The sequence below is a fragment of the Rhodamnia argentea genome, chromosome 2 (assembly GCF_020921035.1).
Source record: "Rhodamnia argentea isolate NSW1041297 chromosome 2, ASM2092103v1, whole genome shotgun sequence".
Taxonomy (NCBI): domain Eukaryota; kingdom Viridiplantae; phylum Streptophyta; class Magnoliopsida; order Myrtales; family Myrtaceae; genus Rhodamnia; species Rhodamnia argentea.
Window position 1 is genome coordinate 23085169 of NC_063151.1, and position 27475 is coordinate 23112643.

At 40.4% G+C, this 27475-nt stretch overlaps 4 protein-coding genes across 6 annotated transcripts; 1 reads left to right on the forward strand and 3 right to left on the reverse strand.

The window, feature by feature from the left end:
• Positions 1 to 2562: 2562 nt before the first annotated feature.
• On the reverse strand, positions 2563 to 4925 carry LOC115750736 (light-harvesting complex-like protein OHP2, chloroplastic). The gene is made up of 2 exons (XM_030688272.2): positions 4286 to 4925; positions 2563 to 2824 (listed from the first exon to the last, which is right to left on the reverse strand). Exons 1-2 carry the CDS (start codon positions 4699 to 4701, stop codon positions 2710 to 2712), a joined length of 531 nt encoding a protein of 176 aa, XP_030544132.2. The 5' UTR covers positions 4702 to 4925; the 3' UTR covers positions 2563 to 2709.
• A 349-nt stretch (positions 4926 to 5274) lies between these two features.
• On the reverse strand, positions 5275 to 10840 carry LOC115750735. 2 transcript variants are annotated; one of them, XM_030688271.2, is made up of 3 exons: positions 10685 to 10840; positions 8867 to 9419; positions 5275 to 5680 (listed from the first exon to the last, which is right to left on the reverse strand). In XM_030688271.2, the coding sequence occupies exons 2-3, from the start codon at positions 9412 to 9414 to the stop codon at positions 5611 to 5613; spliced, it is 618 nt and encodes a 205-aa protein (XP_030544131.1). In that variant the 5' UTR covers positions 9415 to 9419; positions 10685 to 10840; the 3' UTR covers positions 5275 to 5610. The 2 variants fall into 2 exon arrangements, with proteins under 2 accessions (XP_030544131.1, XP_030544129.1); XM_030688269.2 differs by having other exon boundaries at positions 8867 to 9489; positions 10685 to 10839.
• Positions 10841 to 17444: 6604 nt separating this feature from the next.
• LOC115750734 (UDP-rhamnose/UDP-galactose transporter 6) lies at positions 17445 to 22428 on the forward strand. 2 transcript variants are annotated; one of them, XM_030688264.2, is made up of 6 exons: positions 17445 to 17559; positions 19209 to 19441; positions 20382 to 20566; positions 20645 to 20845; positions 21060 to 21221; positions 21833 to 22428. In XM_030688264.2, the coding sequence occupies exons 2-6, from the start codon at positions 19312 to 19314 to the stop codon at positions 22160 to 22162; spliced, it is 1008 nt and encodes a 335-aa protein (XP_030544124.1). In that variant the 5' UTR covers positions 17445 to 17559; positions 19209 to 19311; the 3' UTR covers positions 22163 to 22428. The 2 variants fall into 2 exon arrangements, with proteins under 2 accessions (XP_030544124.1, XP_030544122.1); XM_030688262.2 differs by having other exon boundaries at positions 17516 to 17713.
• A 2403-nt stretch (positions 22429 to 24831) lies between these two features.
• Positions 24832 to 26822, reverse strand: LOC115750751 (40S ribosomal protein S18-like). The gene is made up of 4 exons (XM_030688295.2): positions 26708 to 26822; positions 26422 to 26582; positions 25447 to 25635; positions 24832 to 25135 (listed from the first exon to the last, which is right to left on the reverse strand). Exons 1-4 carry the CDS (start codon positions 26708 to 26710, stop codon positions 25030 to 25032), a joined length of 459 nt encoding a protein of 152 aa, XP_030544155.1. The 5' UTR covers positions 26711 to 26822; the 3' UTR covers positions 24832 to 25029.
• Positions 26823 to 27475: the final 653 nt, after the last annotated feature.

Sequence of the window (27475 nt, forward strand, 5' to 3'; positions counted from 1 at the left end):
TTAATTTGACTGTTTCAACCAAAAAAAAGGAAAAAATGTGTCTATAGTTACTATTAACGGACGGCAACCGTCCATTTGAATTGAAGAGTGGGGTTGACTCGTCACTGATCTCCACCATCATCGCACCGGCAACCGATGCCTGTTGATAAGTCTAACTATAGAAATACCAGCCAGGTGGTTGGTCGAGTGGTCCGAGATTTGGTTTGCAAGCCGAAGATCACAGGTTCGATTCTCTAGTCTGTTTTCAGTCTTCGGAAAACCTTTATTAGTCCGCGAGGGCGAACCTAGGCTTAGGTGTTTTGCTAGTTTAGGACTTCTCACACCCGCCTGGGGAGATTGCAATAACGGACTTGGACAATTGGTGCCTCATTAGCGCCTTAAACTAAACGTTCCAGTGACGAGCGAGGTTGATCCCAACCTTGTTTTAATCCTTTTCTGTGGCTAAAAAAATAAGTAATTTTCGCACGATAGTAAGATAATTGAAAACTCCCGGAAGTGTTACTTAGAACTATAGGTGAATTTAAGAATAGGAGTTGAAGCAACAAAGGGAATGTGGCCCAAAAGATTAGAAAGTGAACAACTTCAACTCTCAAGGTCTAACCTTTTGAGGGAGAAAAATCTTGTGGATGCAAAGAAAATAATGACCTGTACATGTAGCTTACCTTAAGCTTCACTCAAATACACACTCATGAAACGCTAATTATGATCTCCATCCCCTCTCCTGCCTTCCCTCTTACGGCCTACTAGATAATCTTTGCTTTCTTACTCACCTTTCTTTAACCCTATCTCCACAATGACATGAAATTCCATCTTGAATTAATCTCAGGTCCATAAAAGTTCCCGGATCAATGGACGGCACGAGCTAAATTCCGAGCGGGCACACCGAATACAAATTTGATTGTACTTAATTGTAGGGGAGATCCAACTTAAATTGTGCATGCGATAGGCATACGCAAGACGGTTGCTTAGTTACATTAACCAACCCTGGTCGCAATTTTTCTTTCGGTTTAACCTTGCTAATTCCTTCATGAAGAATAAATTAGTCCACAAGCCAATATTATGAAGTTCTATTTATGACATTTCTTGAGGTAGAAGTGAAGTATGTGAGCATGATACCTCCATAAGAATGTCCCACCGTTTACACAAAGTACAAGCAAATCAAACCATACATATCTCATGAAGATCAAGAAAATTGTCCAAAAAGTTTTAAATCATACGACGGCCAATTTAGTCATAAGCCTTTCCATTATACAAATTCAGTTCTAAACCTTTTGACAACTTGTCAATTCAGTCACAAACTCTTCAATTATGCCAATTTAGTCCTAAACATTCTTGATAATTTTTCAAACTAGTCCTAAACATTTTAACGAATTGCCAATTTAGTCCTTCCTACCATTTCAAACTTGCAGCAAATATGAATTAGGATAAAGTAAGAGCTAACTGAGTACATGATTATAACTCCATAATAGTCAATCACCACCATCAGAAGTAAGAGCTATTTTATAACTCTTTACTCTAGCAAGAGCAGAATATTCTTCTTTTGTATCCTTAAGGCAAGATTTCATTTGACAAGCGCTCACAGGACACTTATTAAGCTAGGGTCATGGTATCGGCAATCAAGTTGACAAAAAATCAGATCCTAATCAAGTTGACAAAAAACCGGATCCTACTTTAGGATCATCGAGAGCGTTTGGAGATCAGACGTCAAGATCTACTCAGTCCTAGGAATCTCAAAAAGGATACATAAGACAAGCTTCCTTTGAAGTCGGTGAGTTGTACTTTTGACAGGATCGACACACTCCAAAATTGCTTATATCGTCCCTAAAACTAAAATTAACCCAAGACAAACTTCCTTTGAGGTCGACGAGTTGTACTTTTGACAGGATCGACACACTCCAAAATTGCTTATATTGTCCCTAAAACTAAAATTAACCCATATGCTAAATACACATGAGAGATTTAATCTGTAAGATAGGAAAAGTGGTTCCGATTCCATGAATTTTATCAACTAGTATTTGAATTCTTGAAGATCATTGCAGGTTATGCAGGGTCCTAGTTAACCTTTTAGGAAAGCTTGTCCAGGTTCAGATGGTCGGACAACATCTAGATTGAAATTTTATCAACAGCTTGGAACTATGATAAGATGGATGATTCTCTAATCAACGCTTGACTGTCTAGAGTAATGAAATAATGGAGTCATCAACATGAAATTACCAATAAATATGAAAATTACCATCAGCTCCTGAAAGTTATGGACATTTGACAAAATTTGTGATTTCAACTACCGGAATTTTAGGATTTTCTTGTTCATAGTAATATAGTTTTACATGTTTGATATTTGTCTTTCATGTAAGTTCTTTCTTGCAGAATACTCCTTTCTAATGTCTTGAGAATGTACAGTTGCTTCAATCAACAGAGCCAACGCACTGGTCGACAAAACCCTTGGCATTTAGCAGGGTATCGTCATCTTGTAAATTCGATAAATGAAGCTGCAAGAAATGACTACTGATCGAATCCAAGTCCAAGCACAAACTTGGGAGAACAGCTTACATGTATGAAAAATTGAGGAAACAATTGAGAGCATCATTCATTCGCAAGCAAATGAGGATCACAAGGAAAACATTATACATTGAAAAATATTACTGGCTTTGAACCAAATTACATACAACAAAAAGAGTCGATGGTATGGGGAACCTAGAGGAAGAGAAGTCATTCCAAATCGACGATTCCAAAGTTAGAGAGAAGTATTTTCACTTGATCAACAAAGTCCGAGCCCGTGGCATACTCTGTCAGCATCCCAACGGCGAAACCAAACATCGCCCATCTGTTTAAACAAGATTGCAACACCCATTAAGAAACTAAAACTTTGCAACTGAGTCAAGGGGCACCGTTTCTTTCTGATAAACAATAGCCAATTGCAGGGGCAAGGATTTAGACGAAATATACGTGTAGAAAAGAACAAAATGCACCAAACGCGCTTTCTAAGATTGTTTTCAATAACTGCAGCACCAGGGAAGCAGTGAAAATCATGGGAATTAGGAAAGGACATTCCACGTTAATATACGCATGACTGTGGAAAAACAGAGGATATTTAACTTCCAGCAAGAACATATCCTGACAGAGTGACCTAATGCCTACTTGTTCCAATAAGGTGATAAGACCAAGGCATGAGATGAAAAGCTCAAACCAGTAGAGTCTATTCTAACACTCTGTTTGCACATGTAGCTTGAAGATGGGTACATTCAACAATTTCATGGGGATCTAAGGAATTCTCCTGATAAGACAAGACCCATTGTCGCATCACAACTGAATTGTTTTAAGTGAAAAGGTTTCAGCGCATATAGATAACACAATAATATGCTCCGACAATGCAGACAACAACAAGCATGCGCTAGAAACCATATTTGGCCTAAACTATCCACTTGTCCCGACTCCGCACATTTTGAACAGTGGAAATGAGCAGAACTAGTGAAGGAAAACTGTCCGTCGTATCAAAAAGAGTAGAGCCCCTTCAACAATCATGACAGGGGCGAGCCAGAACTGAATAGGGAGAGACTGAAGACCTTGAAAACATTTTTAGCTTTCGGGATTGTCAAGAAGCCAAAGGACACATGATAATACTATTAAAGTGAGTGCAGAGCTGATTACTCTGAAAAAGGTGCAACCACAACTTACATGAAGGCAAGTAAGATGACAAAAGAATGAAGTATGCAACCTTCATACACTTGGATAAAGGAATGGTTGAAACGACACAGCAAAAGAAGGGGGACAAGCTAGGGGAATGTGAGGAACTGGGCACGAGACGACGTCAATCCCATAATATATTTAACAGCACACCACCATTGACAGCTTCTACTATGGTTGAGTTCGCCCCGCAATTACGGGCAAGCGCAATAGAAAGGATCGACTAACAAGAACTTTAGATAATTCAAATTGATTGAAAGCAAGATACTGAACCACAAAAGCTTGAGATGCATCCCAAGAAACGCCGATCCTTTGACTCGATATCATCCCTAAAGGAGACCAATCCAGCTACATGTGTCACTAGCAACAAACTACTGTAATGTCCTTAAGCTAACTCCTAAAAGCACCCTCAATTTGATTCTCAGGGCACAACAAGCACCATCCTCGGTTATCACCTCTTGATTTTGGATTCTAGCTCCAAACCAACCAAGAGTAACGAAACATATGAATATGCACCCAGTAAATTACAAGAAATAAAAATTGAAAAATGCAAGATTAATCAAAGCGAAATTGCTTAACAAAAGAAAGAAGTAAAGGTCACCTTCCATTGGCGATTTCATTCTTGGAGATGAACCCAAAGACGGGGCCTTGATCGGACTCCTCGAGCTTCTTCTGCTTGAAATACTCCTGCAGCTCCTTGGCCTTCTGCCGCTGGAACTCCAACGTTATCACGCCGCCGCCCTCGGCCGGCGCGGGGACCGGATGCTTCGGCTGCTGGGGCGGCGGGGCGACGGCGGACGACGGAGAGGAGGGCGGCGAAGGACTCGAGGGGGGAGAAGAGGGGACGGGCCTGAGGGGAGGAGCGACGGGCCGCCTCAAGGGGCCCTCGGTCTGAGAGCCCCGGATGGTGGGGAGGCTGACGACGCTGGGCTTGGGAGGCTTCGCGGCGGAGAATCTGAAGGGGGTGGAGGAGGAAGGTGGGATTTTGAGGCACGGGGCGGAGGATGAAACACACATGACTGGTTCGCTTCGCCTTCTGCTCCTTTGTGTTAGTTATTGGATTTTCTTGGTCGGGATGGGTGTGGTGTTTCTTTCGGACATGATCAACAACGAGCGAGCGAGAGAGAGAGGTTGGTCGGGTGCCCGCGTGTGTGGATAAGACGTGGCCAAGTTTCGTTCTTGCGAGCTTCCTTGTGAATGGCAAACTTCACAGGTGCGCGCTTCGATTTGCTCTCCCTCTCCCTCTCCCTCTCTCTCTCAGTCGCCTCCACTATTAATGGAATTATTACTATTTATGACATCATTTAGTTCGAATTTCGGACACATACTACATTCTAATTTTCTTTTATTTTCTTATTTCGGACTTTTGGATTCTCTTATAGTGCGAAGAGATGGACCCGACCCGATCTGATTATTCATTCTGGGTCATTTGAACGAACGAAAAATATTACCTTCTCCGTTTCTCATATTGTTCCGGTACAGAGGAAGAGATGCTGAAGAGATTACATCCCCGGTAAAGCTTTCTCCTAGGAATCGATCATCCATGGAAGAAGCCAAAAAAAAACCAAATCATGAAAAGTCGAAGGGTCGTACAACAATAACACATTAATTATGAATGGATGATGTGCAGTCACACACTACAATGAAGATAATAAACCTGACAAAGCAACACCCGAAAAGACAAAACTGAAACCCCGTGTCGATCGGTTATAGACAAAGCATCGGCGCAACAAGCGGAGGAGAGAATCTGGTGGCAGATTTCACGACCGGTGGGATCATCACAGGGGACTCGAAATCAGCATTACCTTCCTCTATTCAGGAGTCGGTCGACCATCTCCCATCAACAAGCTCCTCTTTAGCCCATGCTTACCCTGATCATCGATTGCATCTCTTTACAAGTTGAACCTGCCAACTTAGGCCAAACCACTACATGATAGAACAAGAACAGCTTCTTTCGTCACCATTGTCCAACTCATCATCAGATCCGCCGGTTTCACTGCAATTGGTTTGAAAATTCCATCTTAAGAACATTACGAAAGGTGAAATGAGAAAAGGAAAATGACAAGCAGGACAAAGTAAATGAAGGAGCGCACAAATTGACTACCAGTGACAGCTGAAGAAACACATCCAAATTTTTCACAAGATCTATATCCTAGTGCTGTCAGCAATATTCAGCCCCCTCCAATTAAATGTCAAAAGAGTGAGCTTTTCCTACTCATTGATGACATCAAAACTCAAAATTACAAAATTCAAGGGCCTAACAGTTCTTCCATAGTAATTTCTTTTGAGTGAACAAGATAGGCAACTCAAGCGGTTGAACCGGATAACAGTCTAAAGCCTGGCCCAATTTAGACAACCAAACTTAGAAGTCAAACACCACATCAAAACAGTGCTGACCCGGTTGAACTGGTCCAACAGGGATGGTTCAACCAGGTCAAAAAGTGGTTTGACAGGACCTGGTAGTGAAGAAAAGAAAACAAACCACCAATTGCTGGAACTGGAGGTATTGAGCACGCACCAGGCAACCACCCATTGTCCTCTTTACAATGATAGCCAAGCAATAACACACGCTGAGGACACAAATATGAAAAGACTTGGTGTTGGACAAAAGTTGAACATCAGAAGTGAGGCTTTTTTAAGCGCCAAATATATTTTAATAACTGGGCCAAAAATTCCTACAAAGAGCATTAAAAAAAGCTATTTAAATAAGTTCACTAAAAGGTTAGGAGTTGTATAGAAGGATTAACACCAGAGGACATTTCCCAACATTTTCTCTTATTACATTTCCAAACTTACTCAAACAAATACATAACATACATACACCCACAAAGCTACCGGTACAGAAATGCAAGTACCTGGAAAAAACGACATGTCAGTCATGTGCCAAACATAAATGTGGAAATGTGAGTTTAGTGGAAACATTCTTAAATAAAAAGACCAAAACCTGCCATTAGGCAATAGTTGGTATCTACTAAAAGGAAAAGAAACAAAGAAAACGAAAACATGGACACTTGGTATGTAGTTTTGCATGATCTCACAAAAAGAAATGGCTATAGAAGAGCTGTGTCACTTGAACTCCAGTACAAGTGTAGGGTGCAGGTACAGGAGAGTCTCAAGTGTCTGACTTGAAAAATATATACTAGACATTGAGACTTGCTACAAGAATCAAAATATTGACATGTCTCTAGGGACACATCATCTGATTTATCTTAAACGCATACTATGTGTATCAGAAGTGTCATAGCAAAAAAAAAGTCAATTGATAATCGATAGCAACTTAATTTTCCTACTTCCACTCACGCCCCTAGGTATTCTCTTCCTACCCACCTATGTATTTCCCATTCAAATATATACTCTTTTCTGCGATTCTGAAATCTGAACGAAGGACTGGCTTGAAGATCCATCTACAAATGGATAAGCGTCAATGGGTTTACAACAATTCTACAAACACTGACCTTTTCCAGAAAAGTAAGTACTTTACACCCTTTTCCTATAATTTCAGATAGCTCACCTTTTATTGCCTAGCAGGGCTAAAGGATTTCGGCCTTTGGGCACACTACGCTCACAAAAGAAAGAAAAGATAATGAAGACTAAGGACCTTTTCCTTTGGCCTAAAGAAAAGGGCAGTAAGTATTACTCTATTCAGTCCCTCTGCGCGAGCAAGTAAGAGAGTATAAACGATGTACTAATAGGGAAACCTTAACATCCATCCTTGATTTTACATTTGATGGTATTAAGATTGGTGGAATGCGACGGCCTGAAAGTAGCTCATTGTAGAAAGTTGAGAACATGAATCACTTCTCTTCATAATAAATATCATTATTATTTGTTTTTGTTTACTCGTTGCCGTAATTAGATTAAAAAAACATAACTAAAAGGGAGAAGTGGTGTAGATAGGCTCCAACCAACTTTTAGCTTACTCTTGTTAATATTCATGAAGGGGTAGTTTAAGTCTGTCCTACAAAGCCACGTTGTCTAGACTTCGATAAGTGTAAATAGTTGCCTAAAAGATCTCCTCATGCCAGTAACTACTGCTGGTGCATAAAAGCCGAGAACATGATGATTGATGACTAAATCATGTCCTATAATATACATGGGAGAATCCAATAGACAAAGAGTGACCATACAAGACAGCTTGATAAACTGCTTCCTCACCTTACGCCAAAATTTTTAAGGAGAATAAGGACAGCAACTCATTAAGTTACCACACAAAGGTAAACAACCCATTTCCTGTTACATCCTTGATAAATAACTTTCATCAATCCAAGTTCATGTATTGGGATCATGTGATGATAAAATGCCTCATAGCTTTCCTTGACAATTCCATTTATACTACGAATTAGGAAATAGATGTATAATCTCTAACTCAGCAGGTACTATTGAAAAATAAAGTCGAGCTTCAGTCAAGAATGAAAAGAAAACGAAAAAAATTTGGTCCATTTACAGCAATTTTCTCAGTCACAAGTTATCACATGTCAGACATCTTTTCCTTCAAAGCTCATGAGCTTGAAGACTTTTTTCCATGAAGAGTTGCATTACAATTTCTTCTCTCCCAAAACTCAGCAATTCTCAAAATCAGTAACATGAACAAAACTCTGCCTCACGCACATTTATTCAATGCTAAAACATGTCTAAGGGACAATAGACATTATACATTCATCCAGGAATCATAATCTCAAAAGGTTGAAAGCAGAATCTGTCATATCACTCTTCCACCAATTAACAATTAGCATTAGCCATCAAGTGATCATTAAAGTAACGGACTTCATTGTATTAACAAAAGTAACGAGTGCTTGATGTGGTGTTACAGTCGAACATGTTCACTTGACCTGGCTCCATCTAGCATGACTACACTTCTAAGGATTATTGCATCCCTAACAAAAAGATTACCTGAGCTCAGCAGAACTCATACCATTCTTGTACAAAACCATAATTCACATCGCATGGACTCTTTGGTTATTAGGACAATTAGCGGAGAGTACTAGTAACCAGCGAATGGGAGAGCTTTCAAAAGCATAATATAGAATAAATTTACAGAACTGAGAGAGTACAACGCGTTTATGAAGTCGGTTTAGTACGAATGCAGAATGGTATATATGTACCAGAATTATGCATTAAGCGGATGACCGGGATGAGCAAATCATCACCATACATATGTGACAAAACAATTTAAGTTCCATACCTGGGTTCAAATTCCCTGGTTTCCACAAGCTCACTGCCACAAGCATCTGTCCACTGAACTCTTCGTCTTTCCACTAGACCATGGGTATCTTTTCCATCTTCATTAACAGCTTGATTTTCATTAGTATTCCCAACTTGAACTGTATTAGAAGTCAATGGCTTCTTCAAGCTACTACGTAAAGCAACCTTTCGAGCATCATCATCTTCAACAACAGTTGACTGATCCTTGCTTTTACCGGAAACTAATGGATCTGGCACAATTTCCTGCTGTTGGGTTGGGCCCACTTTAAGTGGGGATGGTGTGTCAAGTCCCGCGGAGGCGCGACCAAAGCAAATAAAGGAAGCGCAACCGCGGGAAAGCCGGTTCTTTGTGGAAGCCAGCTGGAGGTCGGTGTCAGGTTCTTGGTCCACCAACTGGTAATGATTATACGGGGATACTCTCATCTGTTTGTCTTCGTTCTTCTGACCCAAGAGAAGAAGGGTCAGGCCTTTGCTATACCCAGAAGCTGAAGCAGAGAAGAATCCTCCTCCTTCCACTGCCAATAACATTAGTCCTGCTCATTTGTGCACCATCAATCAATTTTGAGAGTACTGCCTTCTCCTCCAAGAACGAGGCGAGTAGCCCTTCATCCATAACATCGATCATTATAAGACTGCTCACACACCATTAAAAGCATTGAGAGAAACAAGATAAAAGTAAATGCACCAGAACAGATCGGCTCATGGCAACATCGTGTTAGGAACAAGAGAGAAATATTCTCAGCAAGTAAATATTTACAGAAAAAGAAATTCCACCAGAAAACTATAGATTGTAGGGAATGTTGAAAAGTAAAATTGTTGATGGAAAAAATGAATAAAACAGAAGAAATGAAGTCGAACTGAATTATATTCACGATATCCAACAGTCCATTCTCCATGCGATATGGTTGTTTGATTGCTAAATTCCACCCTACATTGCATTTTCCTTTAGATTCACTTTTTGGTGAACTAACCGGAATAAGAGAACTGTGAGGATGCACAGAGGAGTACAGGATGACAGAAAATCGATGCCCGTCTTCAGGACGGCAATTAAAACAGCCTACACTAAAGGAGGGCTAGTGTTCAGCTCTTAGTACGATTGCTACTTTTGCTCTTACTATTATTACAAAATTATTTAATGGCTCCTAAATTGAAACTACACTCAATGTGATAAAAGGCTGCTCCAGACATGCACTATAACCCTCTTTAGCCTTAAAGAGAACACAAGACCTTCGTCTGCACAACCAAGAGAAACAAACATTATCCTCTCACAGCCAATCCAGCCAAACTAACATGTAATACAGACAGAGCGTTTCCAATTCCAATTTTAGCAGGTGGTTCCAACGTTCATTAAAATTCTCCAAATCCAGCAAAGGAAAGAGGAAAGGGTTATCGATCACATTCAAATTAAGCAGCCGATTTGAGCTGAACTAAGTTCCTGTCGTCACCGCAACGAGCAAGCCGACACGAAGATGATGATAGTCTCATCTAATTTCACTTCCATCACAAGTTCCCAGGCGCAGCACAAAACCTCATATCTGAGCTCGAGTAAAAGCGACAGCATTCCAAATTTTTACGGAGCATCCTAACCTCCGCAGATAATCAAACTGAAAAAAAACAAAAAAAAAGAAAGAACGATGCAGAGAACAAGACGACTCGGGCGACCTCAAATCAAGCACCGCCGCGCTCATCTATCCCCCCCTCGACCCCCGACTCTCCCACCCTCGGGAACAACGAAGCAACAAGCAGAAGAAAGCCAGATCGAAAGAGATACAAGGGGAGGAGCGGACGGAACAAGCACCCGAAGAGAGACGGACGGATCGCCGAAGAGAGATCTCCCTCGGCAAAGCAGGCGGCGAGGATTTTGGGCGGGGGTGCCGAATCGGCGGCTCCGGCTCCGGCGCCGGCGCGACGAGCTCTCTGGCCGGTTGTCTACGACGGAAGATCGCCGAGGAATTTCGCAGAGAGGAGGAAAAAGGGGCGAGGAGGAATAGTGAAAGAGTATATATGGATAGGAATTATTTTTAAAAAGGAGGGGAGGGACAGGGACAGTGACTGAAATGGCGCATGATAGCGACGGCACCCCCCCGCCCCCCATCTCCTCCCTTGTGTCGCTGCCTGTTATTTGTTTTTCCGGGGGGAATATTGTCGTCTCTTCCTTTCCATCCCCCGAGCATTATTTATTTCACGAAGTATACAATTTTTAATAAAGGGAAAAAACCAAAAAAAAAATTATAAATTTATATAAATTACGGCACATTTATTTATTTATTTTTTAAATTGTGACGTCAAAAATCATAAACTTGTACTCATTCGACACATTTATTCCAAACTTGTACCGGTACGACACGTTTGCCCTAATTTTTTTCACGTGCCACAAAAAATCTCAAACTTTTATCCGTGTTACACATTTGCCTCGAAATTTAGGACAATTTTATCACTCGCCTAAAATTTTGGGGTTTTCTAAAAAAAAAAAAAAATTTGGAGTAAATGCGTTATAGTAAGCATAGTTTGAGATTTTTTTTTGTGTTGGATGTATCCGCTAATGCGTCTTCGGATGCCTCTGCAGATTCGGGTGCTCCACTTGCTTTTTGTCCGGTGGAAAATTGTGTTCGGTATTACTTACTTGTGGAACTATCAAAAGTCTATTCCTTAATGCAATGTAAGTTCGACAAAAATGGGGTAAATTCGGTAGTCTTGCAAGCATATGTTACTTTTTTCGTAAAAAAAAAAAAAAGTTTGCGATAAATGTGTCACGGTGAACGTAGTTTGAGGTTGTTTATGCTACAAAAAAAGTTTAGAGTAAATGTGCCATGGTAGACATAGTTTAGGATTTTTGGTTTTTTTTTTAAATATTTCTCTTAAAATTATAGATTATATCGCTTAAATTAATTAGTTAATGAAAAAATATAATTTAGGTCAACTTTTCGAGGACGATGAAAATATTTTTCATTCAATTTTTAGAAGAATATTTTTCCAATCATTCGTTTTTCATGAAATAAATGTATAGAAATTTGTGATATTTCTGAAAAATTATTCGCAATGTTTGGTTGTGATTTGAAATTGAACTTTTCAATATTTTCAGTCGGTAAGGAAAATCTATTTTTTTTTTTCCTGTGTAACCAGGGAACCAAGCCCGAATCCTCTAGTTCTCAGGCATGAGCAGGGAAACGATCCCGGGTCCACCGAAGCAGAGCCCGAGAACCTAATGCCAATGACTAAACTCCATGGTGCCTGGACCCAAGTCCATGCAGGTCGTGTTGGGGTCAATCGAGGGCAATCCTCGGCACCCTGGCCTTAGTACATCGAGGCCGATCCCAATACCCTTGCACCCATGCTCAAGACCCTAGTGCCCTAACCTAGAAGCATCAAGGACGATTTCAGGACTTGGATAGGGGTGAGCAAAAAGAGCCGATCATACTAGCTACTTTGATTCGGTTCTTAGGGGCGTCGGTTCGGTCCTAGTTCCATAAAAATGGAACCTGTAATTGTTGGTCCGGTTCCTAGTTTCAAAGGCGGAATCGCCCACCCAAACAACTCGACTCGTCCCGACCATTTTTTTTTTTCACTTTTAATTATATTCCTTAAAAATCTTTGAGAAAATCATTTAAATTCTCAAATTATTAGGGATACTTTTATACATTTGAAATGTAAATATATGTTTCAAACATATACGACCGGTTTCATTAGATCTATTAGAAATCGGACTAGACCGATCGGTCCGTTCCGGTTCTAAGGACCTTCGGATCAATCTAGGAATCGATCACCTCTACCTATGCCCATGTCCTAGGCGCCCGCACTCTGGTTCATCGAGGCCAAGCCCCAAGACCAGTTCCCTAACACCTACACCTAGACTCAATCCATCAAGGTCAAGCTTAAACCTCGGTGCTCGCACCCACTCTCGTGTCTTGGCACCTGGGCTCATGTCCATCGAGGTTGAGCATCGGGGACTTAGAATGCCAAGCTCGAGTCCTCGATCGACCATGTCCAGGCACGAGCACTAGGGTCCTAACCCCGGTCTCTCCTAGGATCGACAGGGGACCTAGGCTTGGCCTTAATGGACTCGGGTGTGGGCGAGGGCACTGGGGACCTAGGCTTGACCTTGATGCACCCGAGCGTGGGTGTCGGGGTTCGGTGCACAACCTCGATAGACCCAAGTCTAGGAGTGAGGGACTCGATCCAAAGCCCCAACATTTGGAGCCAAGCCTCGATGGATTTAAGCTCAGGACGTGGGGTCCCCAGCATGGCCTATATACATGGCGCGCAGGCCCCGGGATCTTGGGGCTAGCATCAGTGTACCTGATCACAGGTGTTGAGGTCTCGAGTCTAGCCTCGATGAACTTGGGCCAAACCACGATGGAGCCAGGCCTTGGCGTTGAAGACCCGATCTAGAGTGCTGGGGTCTTAGGGCCTGGCTTCGATGGAACTGGGTGCTGGCGTTGAGGTCTCGAGCACATATGCTAGAGTTTGGGCTTGGCCTTGTTGTACCCGAGCTTAGCCTCAATGGGACTCAGATTGGGGTGCCGGAGTCCTGTGCTTGGCCTCGATGGACCTAAGCTCAAATGCCTCAATGTTGGGCACCAGCGTTGGCGATTCGAGCATGGGAAGGGGTCATGGACCTTGCCTCGATGGAACCTAGTGGACTCGGCCTCAACTTCTAGACTTGCCCACTGCCAAGGGCTCGAGAGCAAGTTTTAGGGTTTCTATGCCCAAACATAGAATTTCTAGTCCAACCGTTGATACCTAATTATAATCATTTTTTAAGAAGGAAATCATTTTCTTGAATTTAAGTTTAGGTGTTCCGTTGCCTAGGAAAGCATTTTCCATTGATTCATTCTTCTAAGTGATCCAGACGCCAAAAAATAAGTAAAATTTTGCAAAAATAAAACGGAACCTAAGATGGGTTATGCAAATCCTGAGACTTTACAAATGTTGTCTCATGTGAGTCACGAAGTTTTCGTTCCGCCCTAAAATTTGAAATTTCGATGCAATGAAGTCGCTTCGTCGATTGTACGTGGCTTTTTCAGTCATTTTTCCAATCCCGCCCCAATCGCCAGTATCTTGACTGAGCTTCCTCAAACGAACGATAATGTCGTTTTGTGATGCTACGTCGGATTATTCTAAAAGAAATCATAAATAGATAAATTCAAAGTTGAATAAAGTAAAAGATCGTGTATGAAAGTTGAAAGGAAAATTGAAAATAAAACGATTGGCGGGACTTAAGTATATTATAAGTGCCAAAACTTGTGTACGGCGCTCACTTTAGTGTCAAAACTTTCAAAACGATCACTTGAGTGCCAAATTTTTTGAAAAACGATCACTTCGGTGTCAAAATTTGAAAAACGATCACTTAAGTGTCAATTTTTTATAAAAAAAAAACGATCATTTAAGTGCCAAATTTTTTTTAAAAACAATCACTTTAGTGTCAACTCCACCGAGTCACGTCGGCTCAAATATTAATAAAAAAATAGCACGTGTTGGATTTCCGGCAAGCCATGTCAGCTCAAATTGGAGTTGTCACTAAAGTAATCATTTTTAAAAGAAGTTGACACTTAAGTAATCATTTTTTAAAAAAGTTGGCATTTAAGTGATCGTTTTGAAAGTTTTGGCACTAAAGTAAGCGTCGTACACAAGTTTTGACACTTCTAGCATACTTATAGTAATCGGCGGACAAGGGGCAAAGGGATGACAAGATCTTCACGACCACCATTGCACGAGAGCACTTTTTCTATTTCAGTCCCCCAATTTTTTTTTTTTTTTTCACTTTTAGTCTAGTTTTGGTATGACATCCATTTGGCATCACTCCTACGCCATAAAGGGAAAATTAATTGCATAGATCTTTCCATTCAAGAAAAGCTGAATTAATTAATTGAAGAACTAAAGTACAAGACGGTGACGAATTTTATGATTTAAGTACATTAATGGAAATCTTAGGACTCCCTATATTTTCGTAAAAAACGAAACACAGAACGTTTGTATCTCACGAAAATTTGCATAGAAATTTGAAGCGTTACTTAAAAGTACTTACGTATTTATCTTTAGACGAGTGATATGTATATTTAAAGAAGTCGGTTTTGGAATCAAATTCTATGAAATGTTAGTAATTTATGAGAATGTGTAGATTGTTATTTTAAATTGGTAGTAAAGGTAATAAAATTGGGAAGGTGATTGTGCAAGTCGGCAATGGCGGACTAAAGGATTCCACATCGGATCGCGCGGTGCTTAATACGACATAATGGAATAAGCATCACAATTCTTGTGTCGGTCCGTTGCGAAGTAAGGAGGTAGAAAGATAAGTTGATTTCACGAAAATTACCAAAAAAGCCTTAATTTTTTTTTGTACAAATATCAATTCAGGTCCGAACTTTCAATTTGGCCAATTTAATCCTAAGTTCTTTTTACAATTTGTGGACGTTGCGGGGCCGGTGCTAACGTGAAATTTTTTTGAATTTTGAATTTTCTTTATTTCTTTTGATTGTGGCCAGCCACCATGAAAATAAAAAAAAGAAAATCAAACAGAAAAAAAAATTTGAAAAAATAAAAATTGCAAAAATCGCCTGTGCTAGTAGCGCCAATAGTGGCATGTAGGGCAGCCGACGTCCGCGTCAGCCTTTTTCCGGTCAAAATTGATCGAAAATTGCCAAAATATTTATAACTAAATCTTTCTAACTTTTCAAAACTGGATTGACATCCGTATAATTGGTTTAAGACTTTTTTGTTAATTTTTCCCGGTTGATTTCGTTTCATCAGAATATGTCCTTCGCGAGGAAAAAAAAAATAATGGTACATCTCAAATAATTGACCGTAATATTTGTTCTTAATATTTTTATTTGAAAATGGAATGTCCATTTCCATTGATGGAGCCACGGAATGGCCACGAACCTTGTTTGGTGGCATGCTCCCTCATTTGGAATGAGCAGCCCACCCTCCTCCTCTTGAAGAAACAAAATAAATGCAGATAAAAATTGATTACTATCGTATGTTATATGAGCAATTTTTTTTAACACGTCCTATGAATAGCACACGAACAAATTGCTTCTGCTTTTTAACTTACAAAAGGATTTACAAGCTCATAAAATTACAAAGTAAAACCCCTAGGGTTGTTCGTATAAAACTCGGGATATGATATGTTTTATCCTATCCCGTGTTTAGTAGGGTTTTTAATGTTAATGTCGGATATAGAGGGGATATAACCGGATAAAAAATCCGAGGGGGGTGGATAAGGTCGATATATTTTCTTATCCGTCAATCAAAGTTAACTTTTGAATAATGACAACTTTCTTGTCTCATTTGTTTCTATTTTCTTTTATTTATTTATTTTTTTGAAGAGGTTTGAAATCTAATAAAATGTGTGTATTTTCAAGTTTTTGTGTATGAGAACGTTATTTTTATAGTAATAACATCGAATATTTCATGAGCGTCACGTGTTATGTCATTTATATTGTTCCAATGTTGATAGGATGAATATGAAAATATCGCTTTAAATCTCCAATAGTGGTGTATGGTCTTTCCTTCATATTCACACCAAATCCCTAGGGATTGGCGTAATTAATCAGCCCGAGTTGGATGTCACCCATTCGGATCCAATTAACTACGTCCAAGACTAAATCCAAAATTCCTCTCCATCCCTATCTCCAATCACTCGATATATCTGCGCCACCCACCACCATCCTCTAATGCCACCCTTTGCTGCACAAGCCGCTCCGACCATCGTCCCTCCTTGGTGCCTCCGACCGATGTCACCTCTCCAAGCTATCTCGGGCCTCCCTATCAATCGATCACGCGTGGCCTTGACATCTCTCTCTCTCTCTCTCTCTCCTCAACATCACACGTCGTACTGTTGTTTGAACGATCACGATGAGATTGTTGACCATTGAGAATGTTCTGAGGTCGCTGCCACTCATTGGTGACCTAGATATGAGGTCGAGACCGCTATGAACGACCTCGATTGAGGTCGTCCTATGCTTGCCTCACCTCAATCTAAGGCCATGTAGTCTTAGGATGCAGCTAGTTCAGTTCTATAAAGGGGTTTTAAACCTCCAAAGTCACTTGAGAAAGTGTGGTGTTTGGCAAAAAAATTTAAGACCCCTTCGGCCAAATGCTGCCCAAGACTTTCAACATAAGTGAAAGACTATTATTAGGGTTAAACATTTTTTTTCTTCAAAATTACCCTCACTAATTTTTCATTTTCTGATTTTGCCATCGTTGTTATTATTAATCTTCTTTGAGCGAGGGCGGTCGGCGATCTTGGATTTAACTAGGAAGGGTTGGCAAGATGCTCGATCCGGGGCACGATAGCCTGGGATTGCACGACCCTTAATGGGGCTGCCCGAGGTCGTGTGACTTCCGACGACGGCTGTTGATGCCAAATTTGGCAGGCTAGAGACCTAAGCACTTCACTAGCTCCGGCAAAGGGTTTGATTTAAAAAAGAAACAAAAGAAATGAAGTTAAAGTCCTTTGCAAGAAGAATTTTGCCAAACACTATTTAATTCAAAATTGCTTTACAAATGTTTTTTTTTTTTTACCAAATACCGTTGTATTTCGAAAAGCTGGTTCTGCTCATTGAGTGAAGCTAAAATTGCAGATTAATTATAGCAACGTAAGCTAATTAAGCTTTTAAAGAAGGTGCGAACTTGGCGGCTCTGTCATCCCGGTTCGTTATTCTGCATAGCCAGGTTCTCTCTCTCTCTCTCTCTCTCTCTCTCTCTCTCCCCGCATCCACTCGCCGATCTCGAATCTCTTGCATCTCCAGGTACCCGCCTCCACTCGGCGATCTCTCCCTTGCTTGTCCAGCGAACTCGCCCGGATCGGATCTAGGGCTCTCGCGAGGTACATTTTCGCGCAGCTGGCTAGATTAGTGTCGTGTGTTGCATCTAACTCGTTCTCTGAGCTCATCGGACTTCGATCGTCGCTCGACCGGCAGTTGAATTCCGTTCAGGATCGGCTTCCCGTGATCTGTTCGATTCCGGTTCCGGTTTATCTTGGCTCGTTGTCGTTCGGTTTCCGTGCGTTTTCCTGCCTAATGTGCTGCTTAGATCGATATTCTCGAAGCTTGAGTTCGGTCTAGTCAGCCGCACCGAGGCGAGCTCATGCTCGAGCTCCCTGGTTTTGTCCTTTCGAATCTCGGAGCTGCTTGATCGAGGCTAGCTTAGCTAGTCTGTTAGCAATTGCTATGCAGAGTGTCTTTTGTTGTGCTCGCTATTGTTTGGAATACTATCGGGTCACGGTTTTTGGGGCGGATGGAGAATTACCTAGTGATCTGGTTTTGGTTTTGGTTGTACGGACACCCTGTAGAACTGTGGCATCTTTTCCATGGAAAAAGTATGCTAGCGTTTGGTAGAGATAGCTTGATTTCCGTAATAGCTTGGATATGAGATATACTGCTAAGTGCCACCACGATCTTTAAATCATTTTGCCATCTTGGCTGGAAAAGCTTTTACATAATTCCAAATTTAGGAAAAGTCGTACAACGTTACCCATTTACCAGGAAAGAATTTTATGGAGAATCACCAAGAAGTCTGTGCTTGTAGTAGATAAATTTAATATACTGACTTTGATGCATGAATGCTCATCAGGCAGTAAAGTTTTGGATGGAATTGGAAAGGGAAATCTCTAGGATAGGGATTCTCAGAGTAGATTGCCGGTTCACATTATACGTGAGTATGGGAAAATGCCCTTGGAGCGGCTAATTGTGCCAAAATCTCCTTTACATCAGAGTTGGGTGTCCTTAAGCATCACAAATTCAAAGGTAAATAATTGCCGAAACACAACTCAATGAATAGGAAGAATTGTTTCGACCAAAAAAAAAAGGGTAGCATTGTGATTTATACACACACTCGTTAAGTCCATGTAGACCTTTATTGCTTACAGAACAAATCCCAGTTTAACAAGGAGAAGAATAAGTTTCTTATCAATTGATTGGTGATTAATTTATATACTATGACTTTGAGCTTGAAACGCTTTCTACATATCTCCAAAGGTTGGTTCAAGCATACTCTAATGGTGCTTCAACAAAGTTCAATTTTTTCAGAGCATAGCTAGTTAACTAGTGATCTTTAGATGCTAGTTCAGATTCTTCATAGGATTAGTTCATCATTTTAGTTAAACTTTCTCCAGAAAGAAGTGAGATAGTATAATTCTTGCTTCAACGTGATGGAGGTTGACTCTCAATTTGGTTTTTGAGTATCCTAGAGGTTTTTATTTAATAATTTCTGCATGGTACAATTTGGTTGTGTAATTTATAGACACTACAAATTTGATGTTTAAGATGCCAGCTTATTGTATCAGACTTTTCTAACTCTTCTTTGTTGTGATGTCTCTGTAGAAGCTTGTGTTGGCAAGTAACTCCCTGTTGGGTCTTCTTCCTCAAATTTCTATATGGAGACTGAAAAATAGACTTTAGGGAGCAGATTTGACGAAATTGAAAGATGGCTCTATCTAGCAAGGCTGATCAAAAGGCAGCTGTAGATGCAGCTGCATGGATGTTCAATGTTGTCACTTCAGTTGGTATTATCATTGTCAACAAAGCCTTGATGGCTACTTATGGTTTCAGCTTTGGTAAGCTACTTGACCAAATTATGTTGAAATGCTTTCTTATTCTCGGAGTATCCTTTTGTCTTACTTTGACCTAGCATAGAACTTAATACTTGAGTGATACAAGTCCTAGCACTATGATCATCACGTGGGTGATTTCCTCCAGTAGTTTGTTCAACATACTGGTTAAAGATCTCAATCTTAAGCCTTATACCTTGGGGTTGCACCTGTCGTCAGTAAGGTGGGGACAGTAAGAGTAGTTGCTGAGGGTCATTAATTATAGAAGTCAAAGGAAAGGCGAAGCAATTGAATAGAGATTGAAAATTTTAAGTAGTTAAAATTGCATAGAATGAGTGGAGTTTCTGCATGGCCAAAGCCGAATCTAATTTGGGGAGTTTGATGTTAGGATACCATTAAAACCAATTTTGCAGTGATAGGAAGATTATCAATGGCACAGTTAATCTTTATGATTACCTAGAAAGACTATATTTGATTGCTCTCTCATTTCAGTAATCCTTATGAGCCCAAACAATGATATCCCCTGCCAAAAAGCTGAAGAACTCTAAATTTACTAGAGTTAAGTGCTGAGTAGTCTTGAATTCCTTGCTCCTTGCCTTCTATCTGGAAGATTTGGTTCACAGGAGTTGTTTGGTTCCTTCTATTTGAACAGCCTCAATTTCAGATAAGAACTTGAAAATGAAAGTTCGCTATAACTAAATAGATCTCTACAATCATGAGAAGAAAGTGAACATGATAATTTATCTCATATGGATTTTGCCACAAATGTATGGTCTATGGAGTGCTTGGATAGAATTAGTAGCATTCTTGAGGTATGAGGACAATGGCTTTTTCTTGAACCGGTACTGTTATTTGTAGAGATAGCTAATCCAATTGTATTATGAAGCTATTGATACTTAACGATGATGTTCCCTTATTCCTGACATTAGTTCTCTCTCCTCCGCAGCTACAACATTGACCGGTTTACATTTTGTTACCACGACCTTGATGACAGTCATCTTAAGGTGGTTGGGATACATCCAATCCTCTCATCTGCCTTTTCATGAGCTTCTGAAATTCGTTTTTTTCGCGAATTTTTCTATCGTCGGAATGAATGTCAGTCTAATGTGGAACTCAGTGGGATTCTATCAGGTACATCTGACTCTTCAATTTGGCAAATAATTTTGTGAGATGCTTCACAATTTACACATATGCTTAATCACCTATCAGATTGCAAAGCTGAGCATGATCCCTGTTTCCTGCTTTTTGGAAGTGGTGTTGGACAAAATGCGGTACTCCAGAGATACAAAGCTGAGCATAGGAGTTGTTCTTTTAGGAGTTGGTGTTTGTACTGTCACTGATGTGAGTGTTAATACTAAAGGGTTCGTTGCTGCTCTGATTGCAGTGTGGAGCACTTCGCTTCAACAATATGTAAGTAATCTTTGTTTTGCTTAATGTTAGTCTATGATTTTCCCTATTTCAAGTATTTCTTAGGCATGCAAAGTCAAGTATCCTACAACCTATGTGTACGTTTTGTGGCTTAGTATGCCTTTTATGCACCTCCAGTTAATGTTCACACTTCTTGTAGATGTATGGAATAGCTACCTGAGTTCACCATTGGGTAACCTTGTTTTTCCTTGTGCAGTACGTACATTACCTTCAGAGAAAGTATTCATTAAGTTCTTTCAACTTGTTGGGACATACTGCTCCTGCCCAGGCTGGTTCACTGCTCTTGTTAGGCCCATTTCTGGACTATTGGATGACACACAAGAGAGTTGATGCTTATGACTACAACCCAGTTGCTGTGGTAATCCAACATATTCTTAATCTTTAGAGTAAATTTTAGTCCAACCAAAAAAAGTAACATTTTAGTTGTCAGCACTGCAATGGACTGAGCCTCTGCTCTCTGAATCTTGTGCTACAAGCAATATATGTAAAGTGCAGTTTCCTTGCTCAGTTAGATTAGTAGACGAGGCTAGCACTGTCTTGAGGTATTTTCTGACAGTGTTTACCCTGATTTCTTGGACGTTCTAGGAATGTGCCCGCCTATATTTGACCTTTTGATGAACCACATGCACCTTCTTATTGTTGTTGTTAGTGTTCGAGTTCAGAAACTGATGTTGGCCTCCTTCTAGTTTTATTTACCAGGGAGCAGCTAACTTTCATGACCAGTATAGATGTCGCGGATATCATGCATGCACTTAATATATGGGATTTTGATATTGCTTCTTTAATTTTGCTTCATCTTTGGGTTCGCTAGCCACAGAAAATTGAATTTTCATATTAGGGAAACATAAAGACTCCAGGTTGTGTTGAATGATACCATAAGCATGAGCAGTTGACTATTAAAGCTTCTCAATTAGTTCTAATCACGAAGAGCAGTTACTCAACGCTTGCTTTTCATGTTGGATTTTGCAGATGTTTATTATTCTATCCTGCACCATTGCTGTGGGGACTAATCTCAGCCAGTTTATCTGCATCGGTAGATTTACTGCTGTTTCGTTCCAAGTAATTGGCCATATGAAGACAATCCTTGTCTTGATCATGGGCTTCCTCTTCTTTGGGAAGGAGGGTCTCAATCTCCAAGTAGTCATCGGCATGGTCATAGCTGTAGTTGGGATGATCTGGTATGGCAACGCATCATCTAAGCCTGGGGGGAAGGAGCGCCGAAGCCATTCACTTCCTACCAGCAGACAACATAAACACGGTAGTTTGTCGGAATCCACTGAAATGGATGGGAAAGTTTAAATATTAGTGATCACCAATGAGCAGACATACAAGATAGCTGATTCCGAATTCCAATTTATCATCTGAGATTAGAAAACCAATGTTCCTTTTCTTCTCCATTGTTTTTCCTCATTCAGTTATTCTTTGTTGACCACAAGCCACTCCAAGGGAACAGATCTTGCTGAATAGGGTTAGCTGTGCTGCAAAAATTTTCCCTGGTTGATCATATAAGTTATAGTAATGAAATTGTTGCTCATTTCATAATTATAACAAAGTTTGGTTTCTTCGTTCTCTTTTGTCGTTTAAGCTTGTCCTGGCTATTGTGTGTTCTTTGGCTTAAGGCTATTGTAAGTTCTTTGACTTAAAGGCAGCACTTAATGTATGCTGCCCCTTTCAGTCCCGGCCAATTTATGTGTTCCTACTTAGGTGAACTGACTTTTTATTGTGAGGTCATCAATCACTATTCTGAGTTCCCTTATAATTGCTTGGTAATGAGCTGATGTGCATTTAAAGCAAAGTAATTATCAGAAATAGTGGACTAATTAATTAAAGGGTCAAGCGTTATTAAGAAATTAGTTTTAGCTAATTAAATTTGCCTGTAATCAGAAGCAGCCTAATTTTTTTTTTTTTTTTCCTTTTGGACAATTACAAAAATCTATCTTCAAATTTTCTCTGTCAATTATTAGACTTTGCATCTTCTAATTTTAAAACCTACCGTTGGCACTCTATACTTTAAAATCTGACGCTTCGCATTCCGCATTTTCTGGAAAAAAAAAAACTTAATACTTTTCACCTGTTATTTTATTAATTATTTCCTAAGTTTGTTTCATCATAGAATGTTAAGTTCATGTTCTATTTTCTCTCTCTCTCTCTCTCTCTCTCTCTCTCAAGTGCCGGTTGCAAAGTTTAAGGTTCCAAATCTCAGCTGTTGCAAAGGGTAAATAACGGGGAAGAGGAGGATTTCCATCTTGCCTGGAAGTAGCGTGTGAATATCTCCTCTCCCGTAGAATTGATCAAATTCACGCAGTTTGTATCCCTCGTTCGAGCACAGACGTGTGCAAGTTCCTCTTTTAACTGTTATTACGACGACGCATGATGAATCCGAGTGGCAGTTCTATGGTCCGTTTGAGGGGATAATGGATCATAACGGATGGTTTGCTCTTTCGCTTTTCCGTAACTCTTATGCACATTGTAGCAGGGCACAAAATGGTGAAGTTTTACAATTGACGGACAAGAGTTACATTTTTTTAATTTCGATGATGGTCATAGAAGAATCCGTTCGTGATGCAAATATGAAGCAAATGAGACGAGATGCTGGATATACCAATGGCCACCCTTCATGGCTACTCCGACGACGAAAGATTCGAAGTTGGATGGACTATTGTTGTGTACAACCAAGCACCGAAAAATATTATCTTGTATGCTAAGAATTCGTATCAGGGGATGTCGCTTACATTAATGGAGCCCGCAGGTAAACATCTTGGACGTCTCATCGCCTTCCATGAAAGAAGTGAAAGAGGAGAAAAAAGATGGAGCCCCTCGCCACAGCAAAATGCTTAAACAACCAGTATTTGTTTACCTCCACGATTTGAAGTACCAGCGTCTAGTATTAAGTAGTTCGGAGCTTTGCAAGTCCACTTTAGATAAGCAACGATTATATTAAACATCGAGTAGAGAACATTCATCTACTTATCCCAGAAGTTTCATATGCCTGAAGGATAGCGGAGTTTTGATGATAGCAGAATGTTGATGGCAACATCTTGCGTACCATCACATTCTAAGTTAATATTAAAAGCGGTTAAATATTCCGATCAGTGAATGACATGTTCGTTCATGTAGCGCCTTGAATTAACTCATTGTCTTTTGGCCTATAGATGGGCACTTTTCCACGAGGATGGAGTGCTCTCACCGGAGCACGAATTTTAGAATTCCAAAACTAAATATTGCCATTGCGTCAAAAAGCGCATCCGTGTGTTAATTCTATTTTTCACATATATATTTCAAAGTCGCTCGTTCTCCCTCTAGTCAGTGCATCATTCGGTTCATTCTTACTCCTCTCACATCTTAAAAGCTCACCGGGAGCCGCACCTCGTCCAAGCCCTCCAGCCTCGACGATCAAAGATAATTTTATTTTAAATTTTCTTTATTCTCATTTCTTGTCCTCTTCTTTGTTGCTACTAGGCCCTTGCCGAACGAGAGCAAGGCGAGGGCTTTTGAGTGTGGCCTCGGCCACGCCCAAGGTAACTCGGATGGCCAACTAGAGCCTAAGACTGGCCACCAATAAAAAGTAAAAAGTAAAAAGAGCAAAAAGGAAAAAAATTCAAAATATAAAGGACGAAAAGAAAGCCCCCTTGGCCACTCGGAAGATCAGGTTTTTTGAAATTAAAACGGTCAGGTTCACTTTAAACCCTTATTTAAGAAAATGATGACAATTCATACTCTTATTTAAAAATTTTCCTGAAAATAACAGCACAAGATCCCAATTTAGGTATATGATTCAGCAGCTGTTAGCAAATGTGCCTCATTAATTCAAAAGGGACCACGAGCCCCCCATAGTCTGCCAAGGGTACAATTAGCATCAGAAGCCAATGCAGTCATCACATCCTCGATGAACTCAGCATAGACCACATATCAACTAAATGATCATTTGCAATTGAAAATAAAAACCGCAGGCATTATGAGAAACAGCATTCTCTCGAAAATTTGATTCATGTAATTGCACTACCATTTCAGCAAAACCGGGCAAAACACAACATACAACTAAAAGGGAAAAAATTGTTGAGTCATAAATCTACTAAGTCCATGCAAGGAACTTAAACTCAGAGATCAAACGGAAGACCTACTCCAAAGGCCTTCCATCTAATGCCAATAATTGAAAGGAACAAAACTCAACGCTTCTTGGAGACACCAACGGTTTTTCCTCTACGGCCAGTAGTCTTTGTGTGCTGGCCACGAACACGCAGGCCCCAGTAGTGCCTCAGACCACGGTGGTTCCTGCATTGCAATGTTAATGTCAGCTACTTACATCATCATGTCCAGATTCCTCTTACTTAGAGAGATGATGCCCGAAATAAAGTAAGTTATGTCAAGCCAAACTAGCAGAGACGACTACTAGCAAAGCTGGTTACTAGCTTCCACAGTTGCAATTAGGGAAGAATCAATTTAGGACATGTTTAAGGGTTGCGATGCACACAATGGTCTACCCAGCACATACTTGTACAAAATGAGAAAGTAACAAATTGTCTTAACGGGACAGCACTGTAAACCAATACACAGCAAGAAAAATGAGCATATGTTGGAGTCACCTGATCTTCTTCAACCTCTCCAAATCATCCCTCAGCTTCATGTCCAGGGCATTTGAGACAACCTGAGAGTACTTTCCATCTTTGTAATCCTTCTTTCTGTTCAAAAACCAGTCTGGAATCTTGAACTGACGGGGGTTGGCAACAATGACCATGAGGTTGTCTAGTTCTGCAGCAGTCAATTCACCAGCCCTGGCGGCAAAAGAGACTCCCCGCATTAGGCCCAACATACAGCAGAAATGCCAATCATTTTGCAAGGATTTCAGAAACAAATCATTCACTGGACACGTATATCAAATGCTAGAACTAACAATTTCTTAAACCAGTAGATGCACTGTTGGAAAGTTTAAAACAAATAAGACTCAACAGAAGGTTAAACTAATCATCTCCACTATCTTCCGGTCAAGTAGTTCAGTTTAGAAAAAGAAACAAGGACCACCGATCGTCCCAATTCTTGCTCAGTTCACACGACAAAACGCTCCAAGACATCATTTTTCTCATATTATCCATATAAGTGGCAATGGCTACAAGTTAGTAGCTAATTCCCTTAGCATTAGACCAAAACCCATGCAGTTTAGCAGTTGCCAACCACGAAAAGACTGTTTCAAGATCACTGAAGACCAACTCATATAATGATGACGACTAGAAACTGACCTCCAATATTAGACTGAAACGATCAAATCCGGGTGCCAGTGTGAGTGGCGGCATAAAACTAGCACCTCGAAACAGCTAGGACCCACGAAACTTACCTTTGTCCACTCTAATAGTTCAATAGAGACATCTAATCGGGAGATTCTCCTAGCGTAAACCAATAAAGTGACAATTTTTTTCAAACTACCAAACACGCGTATACATCATACTCGATTATCCAAAAGGAATGCAAGCTCGCACCACAATTAAATGCGGATCTCAACGATACTTCCACATTAGCCATACAAGCAATAACGGTTGACACAGGAGCAAAAAGAGGAACCGAACCTCTTGTTCATATCGACGTCGGCCTTCTTGCAGACGATGTTGGCGAAGCGGCGGCCGATACCCTTGATAGAGGTGAGGGCGAACAAGATCTTCTGCTTCCCATCGACGTTGGTGTTCAGCACACGCAGGATGTGCTGGAAATCCTCGTTCGCCACCAGCGACTGCCCATTTTCAAACACACCGCAAAAATCACGGACACACACTTCGATCGTCAAACCACTCGGAACTACGAAGGGGAAACAAAAGGCAGAGAATCAAGCTAAAAGGAGGGGCCGCCAGTTCTTACCATCGCGATTGACACGGGATACGGAGGCTCGGCGGCAGGTGGCGGAGTCACGACACTCTTTCTCTTCGCGGGGCAGTGCAGAGAACTAGGGTTTGGGGTGACCTTATATACGGTCTTTAGCTACGCGCAATGACGTTTTTGCCCTCCCCTGGTGTTTCTCTACTATTCCTTTGACCCGACCCGGCTTTAAACTTTGCCAATTATCTGGGTAGTCCCATGTATTAAGTATTAATCCACTAATTAGGACCCCTCCAAGTAAAATATGGTACTTTTATGTTGAAATGATTGATTAAAAGTGTTTTAGACTTTTTCCTAATTTCATCTTTATGTTATAATCCCGTAATCTTATAGCATGTTAATTCTCACTTGCACAAAAAAAATAGTCGATAATATCATATCAAGTTCAGATGAAATATCAGGTAGATACTTACATTTATCTAATTAAATAATATGAAACGATAATAAGATTTTATCATCAAATGTCCAAGTTTTTTGAAAACTTGCCTGAATTTTATTGTCGTGATTAATATATCGGTTTGTTGTAGTCGTAACGTACTAGAAGTAAAGTCATGATCATTAATATTGATCTTCATTATAAGGAGAGAAGTTAAAAAAAAAAGAAGGGACAGTTAATGCATATTGCGAGTAGAGATTGCCGCACTTTTGAAAAAATCGAAGTGGAGTGGAGCAAAACAATGGACTTGAAAATGGCACGCAACAAAAAAATTTGAGTACTTTTTTTTTTCTTAATTTTATTTATGGTAGAGT

Coding starts and splice junctions, on each gene's coding strand:
- LOC115750751 (XM_030688295.2), bottom strand. Junction 25,636..26,421: donor GACGTCGATATGAACAAGAG/GTTCGGTTCCTC, acceptor TTTTGCCGCCAG/GGCTGGTGAATTGACTGCTG. Junction 25,136..25,446: donor GAGAGGTTGAAGAAGATCAG/GTGACTCCAACA, acceptor ATTGCAATGCAG/GAACCACCGTGGTCTGAGGC.
- LOC115750735 (XM_030688271.2), bottom strand. CDS start 9,414: ATGTTATTGGCAGTGGAAGGAGGAGGATTCTTCTCTGCTTCAGCTTCT. Junction 5,681..8,866: donor ACCAGGGAATTTGAACCCAG/GTATGGAACTTA, acceptor AACCAATTGCAG/TGAAACCGGCGGATCTGATG.
- LOC115750734 (XM_030688264.2), top strand. CDS start 19,312: ATGGCTCTATCTAGCAAGGCTGATCAAAAGGCAGCTGTAGATGCAGCT. Junction 20,567..20,644: donor ACTCAGTGGGATTCTATCAG/GTACATCTGACT, acceptor ATCACCTATCAG/ATTGCAAAGCTGAGCATGAT. Junction 21,222..21,832: donor ACTACAACCCAGTTGCTGTG/GTAATCCAACAT, acceptor TGGATTTTGCAG/ATGTTTATTATTCTATCCTG.
- LOC115750736 (XM_030688272.2), bottom strand. CDS start 4,701: ATGTGTGTTTCATCCTCCGCCCCGTGCCTCAAAATCCCACCTTCCTCC. Junction 2,825..4,285: donor AATGAAATCGCCAATGGAAG/GTGACCTTTACT, acceptor TTGTTTAAACAG/ATGGGCGATGTTTGGTTTCG.